Raw genomic sequence first — 11,558 nt, 5'->3', positions numbered from 1 at the left:
TTGCAAATTAGGGTTTCACATGGTGCCTGGCATCACAGGTTTTCAACTGAAAGAATTTGTGTGATACTTTGAACTTTTCTAATCTTCGAAACCTAGTCATTTACACATTTTCTTGAACCAATCCTCAGAAGTTATGTTAATAGCACACTTTTCCCTCTAGAGGGAGCCGAGGAACTTCCTTTCATTCTACCTCTTAAGAATTCTCCTGTGTGACAAGGACAAAAATCCTCAGATACCCAAATCATTAACCACAGGATATAGCTTATAAAAGATGAGGTGTAGCTTTGATGGGTAGTATAAACAGAAATGGATTGGAGAAAAAAATTATATTTTCTTGGAACTCTTTTCTGCAAAGGACCAATCTTTCAAAGGTTCTCACTCTCTTATCTGGTATGAAAAGACCTTACCAAGGATTACTCTTATCTTTGGAAGCCACGAAAGAATAAATAAGAACTTAACAACACATACACAAAGGCAGGTGTACAGCAAGATACTTGGGGCTTTTACTCGTCTAGGTAAAAAGATTTATCCTGCTTGTTCCATCAGATTAAGAAACCACATAGTGGTCATGGCATTGATGTTTATCTAGAATGAAAGAAATTTCCATTCATTTAGGTCTTGGGATGCCCAGGACTGAATTTAGTGACACCAACATTCAGAAACTGATCACATACCAACATGACTAATAATAAGTAGAATTAGTATAATGATCCTCTTTCTCTGAAATAATAAAAACAAGCATCAGGAAGATAAACTCATTTGCTTAAGGTCACAAACCTAATTAGTTGTGAACAAATATCAGCACCAGGGTGATTTATGATAATTGAATAATTATCTCAACCTGAATTCTAATTTTCAATAAGCATTTAACAAAAATAAACATAAGTTATTTAAGACAAATTGGAATATTAAGCTAGCCCTAAATGAAAATATTTTACAAAATGATAAAGAATACTTTTGTTGTGTGGGGTTTTAGTTTCATGTTGTTTTTCTAAAACAGTGGTAAGACTCTGAGTTCATTGTTAAATTTGAATGAAAGAATTCTCTTTGGAAGTCTAGCTGGCAAGTTTCCAGGAAATCAAGAGGTCATACGTCTGAAGAAGATCACCTTTACTTGTCCTCATACCACAGAACTCTAGTCTCTAAAAAAAGTGAAAGTTTGAAGTATCTACTTTCTATGCAAATTATTTCTGTTTATCATTTATATGAACTGTTATTATAAAATAGGCCTACTTTTCATTTAGAACTAAAACCAGAAAATTTTGCTTAATTTCATCCTAATATAGGTTTAGAGTCAGGACACAAGCACACCCTAACACATACGAACACACACACACACGTACATTTCTACCCTGAGTATAAAGCACAATCCTGATTGATTGTTGCCTTCTTTCTCTTTTTTCCTTCTCTCTCTCACCTCTTCTCCTTTCATAGTTGGATTCAAAATTAAGGGATGGTGATAAGGCCAAAGCTTGGTGGACGTAGGGAAGAGATTATTGTGGAAGGTACAAGCATATTTACAGAAAGTTGGACAAAAAAGACAGGAGATGAAAAGCATTGTTATCTAATAGCATTGGCCTTCTTTTTACCCACTCAAGCATAATTTTAAGTGATTACAATTCTATCAAAATTCCCTCACTATGAACCAGCAAGAATATCAGTAGAGTAAGTTTATTCCAGGTTGCTTCCAGGGTTGTGATTCTAAAACAAATGAGGGTGCAAACTAGATGTTCGTTCCTATATTTGATCCCAGGATTACAGATGTGATCTGTAACTGGTACGATATTATGGAACCCAACATGTCTGGATCAATAATTCACAGATCAGAGGATTTCTGCTTCTGGGAAGGGTGTAGCCCAATGCTGCCACTAGCAGCATCTAGGAAAGAGTGGATGAATTACAAGAAGCATACCTTAATTAAGGCAGAGTGGCATCCATGCCACGGGAACAAAATGAACTGGAATGGCAGATTAGGGGAAATCTTTCCAGGGTGAGCTATCACCAGCTGTCTGCTTGCTGGGAGGAGGTGGTTGGCTGGTGGAAAGTGAAATCAGCAAGGATTTTGGCAGCCAGGTGGATTGAACGGAGACTTGGAGTCTCCAAAATGAGGCCAGCTTCCCACCCTTCAAAGGTGGGGAATTCTTGCTGAATTCTGGATTAGTGAGTAGGAGGCTGGGGAACCAAAGGCTTTGAAAGGCAGAGTAACATTTGCTATGACCTCTTAGAACTCTTACATGTTACTAGTAGGAGGCTAACTTAGTACCACTGCCCTGGAAGCCTCTCTGGCAGAATGTAGTAAATAAATGCCTGCCACGACCCAGCAATCCTACTCCTGGGTATTTACCCAAAGGAGATGGTATATGCTCATCCCCAAAGATTTGTACAAGAATATTTATAGTGACTTACGGAGCACTGCATGACTTCATTGGTTAAGCATTCAACTCTTGATTTTGACTCAGGTCATGATCTCAGGGTCGTGAGATCAAGTTCTGTGACAGACTCCATGCTGGGCATGGATCCTGCTTAAGATCTCCCTCTCCCCCAACCTGGCTCACATGCTCTCTCTCTCTCCCTCTCCCTCTCTCTCTCTCCCTCTCTCTCTCAAAAAGAGAATATTTATAATGATTTTATTTGTAATAGCCAAAATTGAGGGGAATTTTGATGAGTAGAATTAATGAGTAAGTAGTGGTATATTTATACACAGTAATAGACACCAAATAACATGAAAAATCACCCCTCTTGAAACCAACCTGAATGAACTCATGAACAGAATGTTGAGGAAAGATGACCAAGGAATAAGGTATACTACGTGATACCATTTATATGTAGTTCAAAAATGAGCAAAACAAACGGATGATTATATAGGTCAGAAGAGTAGATAGCTTTGGGGTGGTATCACCTGGTGGGGGCATAAGGAAACCTGTAGGGGTGCTGATAATTTTCTGTATTAGTCTGGTGGCACTTACTTGGCTATAAACACATATAAAAATTCACCAAACTATACACTTAATATGAATCTCCAATAAAAAGGACCAAAAATAAATAAATAAAATAAAATCACTTACTGTTAGAACTAGGAAGCAGCTTAGTGACTCACCCTGGCCAGCTTCTATGTTACATGTGAGGAAACCAAGGCTCAGAAAACTGAAGCTTGTAAATGTCCCCCAGGTAATGTATCCATCCATTTGTTCAAGGAGTAATAGGTGCTCACTCTTTGCTGAGACTGTATTTAGACAGGAGTTGAACAAGACAGCTAAACAAGACGGGCCATCTTCATAAAGCCTACGATTTGGCTGTAGAAACAGAAATTAAACAGATAACCTAAGTATTGAATTGCACCACGAGGTGTTTTTAGCGATTGTACCTGGAGCTGAAAACCAGCTCACTTGGCTAACAAGTTCGTCCTCTCCTGACTGTAACAACATTGCCTTTTTCCATAATCTGAGCTTTTTAAAAACTAAGCATGAATTACAGTTTCTCCAGATTTAAAGGGCAACTTTTAATTGTAAAGCATAAGCAAAACAATAAATGTAAAGGGATGATTCTCTCTCAAGTCTTGCCAGAAAAGACCCAATTTCATCAGACGAGGCACTGCCAAAATTATCGGACTTAAAATTTGTTTCCCGTTTGTTAAATTTCAGTTCTTTAGATTCATCACATTTATGGCCTGGCAATGGTCTCTCAACCACTTTCCCTTAGCGGAGCAGCGTCTGGTGCCCATTTATTTGATATTTATCTGGATCCAGTGGTTATAAATTAGCCAACTTAGAAAACAGAACTGAGATAAATCAATCCCAAGACAACCAAGATATCCGTAATAAAATTAAAATACACAACACATCTGATATCTTAACCAACTCACGGTCTATTGCTTTGGAGATTTGTTTTGAAAGATGCCAGCTTCTGCTCACTATCTGGCTGGAGCGGATTGTCTCTGCAGAAAGGCTGGTTCGATTTTCCTGCAACAAAGCAGAGGTCATTAGTAATCTCAGTTTTCTTTGATAAGAAACAACCATACTACCACTGTCTGAAGTTTGCTTTCCTGAGAGGCAGACCCGGAAGCAAAGATGTGAATGAAAGTCATTCAGCTGGAAGCTCACCCTAGGAAGCACCAGTGGGAAGAACGATGGCAAAGTAGGAGAGAGAAGGCGAGGGCCGTGCACACCTGGGACTCATCAGGGCGGCAGCTGCTAGGAGACTGCAGGCTGTGCCTCAGCATCAGGCCACCTGAGGGGTGACAGGGCTGGGATACATATGCACCAGCTCCCATCTATCACCCTTAGAGGGCTGCTCCTAGGGCCATGGCTCCCTGGTGCTTCCAGCTGCCCCTTGTGTGGGCTGAGCACACAGCCATAGCCAGAAAAAGCCCACAGGCAAAAAATAACAGCTACTTGCAGTAAGAAGCCATCTGTGCGCAGAGAAATGGCAAATGCTAAGAGCGTACGATGGCCACCAACAGTGTCAACTAGACATATATCTCAATTAGTGGGGCATGCAAGAGCGTCAATTCTTACACACAACAATGAGGCATGTAAGAAAAGCACTGATTAACTGGTTAAGTAGAAGTCAGATAGGAATCTGCTGTACAATTATAACTTGCTTTAAAAATTGTAAAGCACTGTAGGAATAAAGCTATTCTTTTCTTCACTTATTACTTAGACTGTGGACCATCTGTGGCCTAAGTCCAGTGATTAGAGGAATTATTTTTCTCAATGGGAAGATCACCCTGGGTCATCATGTGCTGTAAGAGTCTTTCTGTTCAGTTTCAGTGGAAGAATGAGCCAATAGTGGTCATGTATGGCATTGGGGAATTTAGATACATAATAGATGATAGATATATCTATAGAGAGAGATAGAATGATAGATATGAGATAAATTATACATATATAAAACACACACATCTCTTAATACATTTTTTAGTTTTTTAAAAAGATTTTATTTACTTATTCATGAAAGACACACACAGAGAGAGAGGCAGAGACATAGGCAGAGGGAGAAGCTGGCTTGCTGCGGGGAACCTGATGTGGGACTCATTCTCAGGACCCTGGGATCACACCCTGAGCCAAAGGCAGACGCTCAACCACTGAGCCACACTGGCATCCCCTATTTTTTATTTAATGATAGAAAAAGAACCTAAATGAAAGTAAAGGTATTGTTAACTTTAAATACATCTTTCTTCAGCATCGTGTGTTATTTTCTAAAACATTCCTCTCAGGTTAAGAAAAGAAATTATAAGATCAATTAAGAATTTTGTGTCATTAGGTTTTTTAACTAAGTCATTCAACTTAAGATCACACCAATTCTCTTTCTCTGACAGATGAAGTCATTAGCATGATGTCATTTCCTCTGTCCCATCTTGTGATTTTTGTTAGTTATATTTTTATGCTGTCAAGATATAACAATTTACATTCTTTTCTTTGACCTAATTTTCACAATTATGTAATATTTACTTGATATTTAAGTGAAGGCAGCACTCCCCACTAGTCCTTTTACTGTAGCTCCTCCATTGCTAGACTCTTTTATTTTTTTAAGATTTATGTATTTATTTTAGATAGAGAATAAGGGGAAGGGCAGAGGGAGAGGGAGAAGGAGAAAAGCTTGAGGAGACTCTGCGCTCAGTGCAAGCCTGAAGGATGGCTCTATCCCATGTCCCTGAGATCATGACCTGAGCTGAAATCAAGAACTGGATGCTTAACCAACTGTGCCACCCAGGCGTCCCTAGACTATTTTGATTTATCTTTTAGTTGGCTGAAGTTTATGGCTAAGCATAAACCATAAAAAAGGCATAAACTTTTTTTTTTTTAAGAAGGACTCAAGCCACCAGTAACCCTTAGGATATTTTTTCTTTCTTTCTTTCTTTCTTTCTTTCTTTTTTTTTTTTTTTTTTTTTTTTTTTGCTTGTTTGCCTTCATTCTCCAATGACATGTTGGCTGCTGGGAATAGCGAGCTTACTTCATACTTTCCTTTTCAGAGCTACTTTGTAGCCTCTTCTCCCTTATGTTAACCTATTGAATATTGCTATGAGGTAGTCTGATGCCAGTCTAAAGTTTTTACCTTCCTAAACGGCTTGCTCTCAGCCTAAAAATTTCTAGGATATTATTCTTATTCTAGGAGTATTGGTATTGAACATTTTTTATCCATTTTCCTAGAACACGATGAAGAGATTCTTTAATATGCATTTATCTTTTCCTTTCTTCATTTCTGTAAGATAAGCTTGTCACTTCTGTGTGGTAGGAGTACCTTCTCCAATTTTGTCTATTTCTTCATACGAGTCATTTCTACTACACTGTCCTTGACAGACAAATGACAAAGTCACCCACTGCATTCATCTAGCCCCACACCTGGGTCAGGATTCCATGGACTTTGCAAGTGGCTCTGAGAAACAAAGATAAGTGAACTTGCCATGCTCTGTTGTGACCTTCTATTTTGTTTCCTCTGCAATTTCCTTTTTCTTTCCTTAGCTACCACTTTTTGATGTTAATAGCATTGAGCTATTTCTATTGATGATGATTTTTCTGGCCTTTTCCTACTTTTATGACATTTCTTACTAGAAGACAGTTTTATTCTCCCATCTTAATATAGATGTCCCCAGAATTTATATTTCTTCTCCTGAGCTAATTCATATGCTCTCAAAGTTCAAGATCAGTGATTCATGTATTCTTGTGCCCAATAATACTTGCTGTTTATCACTTAGGATATACTTATCCTGCCTTATACTCATCACTTAGGATATACTTATCACACTTAGGATATACTCAGTGTGACTTTATTTGCAAGAGAAAAATAAGATCTTCCGAGATGCTATATATCGTGAAGTTGTGGCAATGAGAAAAATGAGCTACTATTTTAGAAAACTTTCTCACATTCAAGAGAAAAGATGTGATTATTGTGGTTTCCACATTCTCCTTTTATGAACTGAAGCATTTGCTCGAGTGTTTAAGTCTTTCATCTGTCTGGGTACTATAGTGGCTAAACTCAGAGATTTTATTCTCAATTGCATCTTATTGGAATAGCTGTTATAGTAGATTAATTAAAAATTCCCTTTTCTAAAAGTCTTTTTCATGGAGACCTTAAAACCTTGAAAATAGGCAGTTATTCATTCTTGATTGGCATAAATAACATGGTTACTGTTAAGTGGTTCATTCATTTGTTTATGACTTAAAATCCTACCATAAGGGAAATGATGCAGCTAAAAAAGAGGGATGTAGGAAGGATGAAGCCCAGAAAGCAGCAAATTGTTTTGTATCTATTGACAATACTGTTCACACTGTATAGATTATTACAGAAGAGCAAAGTAACATAAAACGATTTCTCTCTTTGGTCTACTCCATGGCCAGGCAAAGTAAAAGATGAACAGCTGAACACACAGCACTGGGAGGCCCATGAATGCTTCACTGTGTAGTAAATCAGGAAGATAAAAGACATGAAATAAATATTCATATGAATTCCTAAAACCAAAAGCTGTATGCTGGTTTATGATAATAACCAAGCAGTAACCCACCTTAATCTGATGCCAAATGAAGGTCCATAGGCCCCTCTCAAAGCCAATAACCTTATCTTTATACTGAGAGATCAGCAAGTTTAACAGGTGGATTTATGTTTATGGCCAAGCTTTCTTAGGATTCTGCCAATATGGCACCAACCTATTGAGTGCAGAAGTTGCTCAACTTCCTTTTCTTCTTCCAAGAATTTCTCAATATCTCTGTTCCTTACAGTAGATGTTCCATCTCAGATTGATCATGAAGGACACTCAACTTTCCAGATCCACACTCACCTTTACTTTCTGAGATCAAAAGGCCACTTCTTAGCACACGTCCTTTTCTGTTCAAGCCTCAGGAACCATCACCCCACAGACTTACAATAAAGACCCATGGAAGAAACACTCTCGGGATCATGATATCTAGGGATTTGGAAAACTTGGGATGCCTCCTGGTGCCACATGAATGTAAGGTATACATATGAAATGAGCCAAAAAGTAGGCGGTAGAAAACTTGTCTTATAATGACAACGTATTTCAAAGCTGGATATATTTTATTTACAAATAATGTTTAGATACAGAAGTTAATCAGATATTCTCAAAGATCCCCAATGTATTAGCACAGACACACCAGAGAAGAAAGATAGCGCATTTCTATATTTCTGCCACATGATTTGACAGCAGGGTCCAGGACTGGTTATAACCAGCATCTTAGTAGATAGACATGGTGCTAGATCACCTGCAAACTATAAGCATTGGGTTTATTTTTATAGTAGATCTTTCTGAATGATTTCCCTTAATACTTTCATTCCCATTATCCACATACTATACAATCATATCATATTGATTATATGACTTCAGATCAATTTAAACTCATTCTCCAATTGTCATAAGTTCTGCTAAAAAATATTTAGAAATAAAGCACATTTAAATTTTAACTCCCTCTGCTCCCTCTCACAGCCATTCTTCCTGTGAATTTCTTCCAGCCATGCATCATGTGAGACAGTCTAACAAAGCTGATAAGAGAGTGTTTTCATTTATCTAATATTATCAATAGTATCCATCTTGGAAAGTGTAACATTCTGGAATTCCAGAAGTAAATCTTAATATCGATTATATCATATGTACTGATATTGGCTTTAAAAAAAACAAACATAGACATTGATATTCTGAAGCCAAAGGGTTTTTACTAATGGTCAGATTCTTTCTCTGTCTTCAGTAGCACCAACTCAATGACTGTTGTGAAACCCAGACAGTGGGGTTCTAATGACCCCAGAAATATGTGCCTTACTGATATGGGGTAGAAGTCATACTATTACAATAACGATAGCTTTTTTCATATGCACATGTATCTCCATTATTGTAGTGTCCAAAACACTGCTACTTTATCATTTCTACTGTATTTTCATGCTTCAGAGAGTTTAAAAAAATGGTTTCCCCATTTTCAGTGTTATTTATTCCTGATATGTATGATTTTCATAATCTCAAAAATATAATTTTAATTTGTGAGTGGGAAGGGAAAAGTTCTTATTAGGAAGGTACTAGTGGGATGGCAGAGCCTGATGACAACATAGTATTTAAAAAGCCCCAAAACTCTTTCCAGGGACACTGTACCCCATAATCAGACTCCAGTGTATCCCCAAGGTGGAATCTATAGTTCTAGTTGCTCCTCATGGGGCTGCTAAAAAAAATTGGATCATTGGCAACTCATGCATATATACCCATCATTTGTCTTATTTTAATTTGAGATAGAAAAAGAAATCCATATTTCTAAAGGACTTTTGCACAGAGAGTGAAAACCAGCTAACCATGGAGAGAAAAAAAAAAGAGTTCTTAAAAACTTAAATTCCTCCTTTTTAAAAAGTAATATAAATATATGCCTTGAAAGATCCTGAGGGACTGAGTCTTAGAATTTGCCTTTGCTCAACTTGATCTTGGACCTGAACCCAGTGAAGCCTTTGAATCCATATTTGAAGTTGACAAACTCCATTCCTTCACATATCCGGCATATCTTTTTTAAAATATTACAGAGAACACAATAACAATATTTCAGCAAGAAGGATTGCTGGTTAAACTTGCAAAAAAGATGCATAAAAGGCAAAAGTAAATAAACAAGACAGAAACTTCAGGAAAAAAGAACTTTAAAAATAAATTGTGCTGCAAAACTACTTTTGCAATTACAGTGTCGTGTTTGGCCCCGCTATGTTTCAGAGGCACTGCGTTAATATAAACAGAATCGTCTAATGCACTTTTTCAACACAGTGTTTCCCAGCCAAGGGCTAGCACAAATTCATTCTACTGCTAGGTGCCGATGACACTTTGGTTTGCTTTACTGGCAACATTTTGGCAACGCATCCTATACTAAGAGGAAGGCTGGAAACCAAGCACATGACAAGAGCCAAATCCACTGTGTTACTTCTTTTCATGCTTCTTGGTTAATTCCCCCACGCCCAGTTGGAGGCTGCCCCGGCTGTCACTGGTTCTCTCTCCCCTCTGCTGGCTCTCCTGGGAGACTTGCTGCACAGCTTGCAAGATGGCATTCTGCACAATCTGTTTGCTGGCTTTCTGCAGCTTCACCTCTTCAGGCTCATTTCCAGGTTTCTCACCTAGCCAAAAATATGAAAGGGAGGTAAAAAGAACAAAATCAATTTCAGGAACTGTTACTTTGGAAAGGGCAGGCGGGATAGGTGAGAACTAAGAAGGTGCTAGAGTGGCCTGGTTAATTGCTACTGTCTCCCTTTCCATTTGTTTGCCCCAGTCGTGTGCCCAACATATATTCTCACCTTCTCAGAATCCTCTGCTGCCAGCAGGTGTCATGAGAATACAGTCCCGGCCAATTAGGACCTCTGGGAAAGTTCTGGAGAGAGATAAATTCATGCCTCTTTGGGCCTTTGACACTTACCCCTTCTTTCTATGCAGGATGCAGACATAATGCTTTTAGGTGCTGCACCCAAATTACAATAAGCATGGGGATGAAAGCCAACATTCTGGCCATGGCTGGGGAGAAAAAAAGAGTCTAGTTTTGAAAGTATCACTCAGCATCCACATCAGCCCTGGACCCTGTACTTCTGGACTTCTTTGTATGTGAGATAAATAAACTCCTTGTAGTTGAATCTGCCATTAGCCAGGTTTTATGTTATTTGCAACTGAATGTATGCCTAATCGATTTAATTTCACCAGGGCTGGAAAAGAATGGATTACTACTGAATCTGTTTTAGGCTCAACCCTGCTCCTATAATAACATCCTGAGGAATGAAGCCTTTTGTTCATCTGAATCTGTCCTCCATGACCTAGAACAGAGGTTGGCAAACTTTTTCAATAGAACCAGAGTGGAAATATTTTAGACTTGTGGGCCATACAGTCTCTATGACCCAACTACTCAGCTCTGCTTACTGTAGCGCTATCAACAATACATAAATGAATGCCTATGGTTTTGGTTCAATAACTCATTACTTAGAAAAAAGAGGTTGTGGGCCAGATTTGGCCCTTAGGCCATGGTTTGCCAACCCCTAGTCTAAGAATGGTGGGAATTTTCTAATTAGAAGGCAGGTAGTCTACCCATAATTGAGTCTTCTCTTCCTTATTAAAAACAAGACAAAACTTTGATTTTATTCAGGCAGCTATGTAAGTAGGTATAGCTAAGGTCTGGTCAATGAGGTGAAAGTTCATTTAGTAAAATATCTGGAAAAGGTCTTTAAAAGTAAATAAGTAGACAAAGGCCCTGTACCCTCTCCCCATCCCCTGTGACTTGACACAATGGCTCTCTCTACAGAGGCTTTTGTTAACCATGAGGGAATCTTTAGAATGGAAACCATTTTCAGGTATTTGCAGAGAAAAACTCAGAAAGAGCCTAAGAACCCAATGACCAAGAGCCACATATCAGTCCTTGGCTGCCCACTTTCAGGACTCTTTCATGTTCAAACAAAATATGTATCTTATTTCATGCACTGTTATTTTGGACTTTCTTTTATTATGCAGCACACTTATTGCTAACTCATGCATGGCAGAATGATCATGAATCTAACATTTGACTAAAGTGCAATCATGAAAATTTCAAATTCCACCTGCTTATATTTAGAGT

General features: G+C 38.3%; 1 protein-coding gene across 2 annotated transcripts in view; it reads right to left on the bottom strand.

Moving 5' to 3' along the window:
- Positions 1 to 8,012: 8,012 nt before the first annotated feature.
- AKAIN1 (A-kinase anchor inhibitor 1) overlaps positions 8,013 to 11,558 on the bottom strand; it is a 49,514-nt gene continuing 45,968 nt past the window's right edge. The window contains exon 2 of one of the 2 annotated variants that reach the window (XM_026005888.2): positions 8,013 to 10,083. In XM_026005888.2, coding sequence (XP_025861673.2) covers positions 9,890 to 10,083 — 194 coding nt within the window. In that variant the 3' untranslated portion in view covers positions 8,013 to 9,889. The remainder of the gene's footprint in view (positions 10,084 to 11,558) is intronic. The other variant, XM_026005889.2, reaches the window with a different exon arrangement.

This window comes from Vulpes vulpes, chromosome 13, assembly GCF_048418805.1.
Source record: "Vulpes vulpes isolate BD-2025 chromosome 13, VulVul3, whole genome shotgun sequence".
Lineage (NCBI taxonomy): Eukaryota > Metazoa > Chordata > Mammalia > Carnivora > Canidae > Vulpes > Vulpes vulpes.
This window is presented reverse-complemented; position numbering and strand designations above follow the sequence as displayed.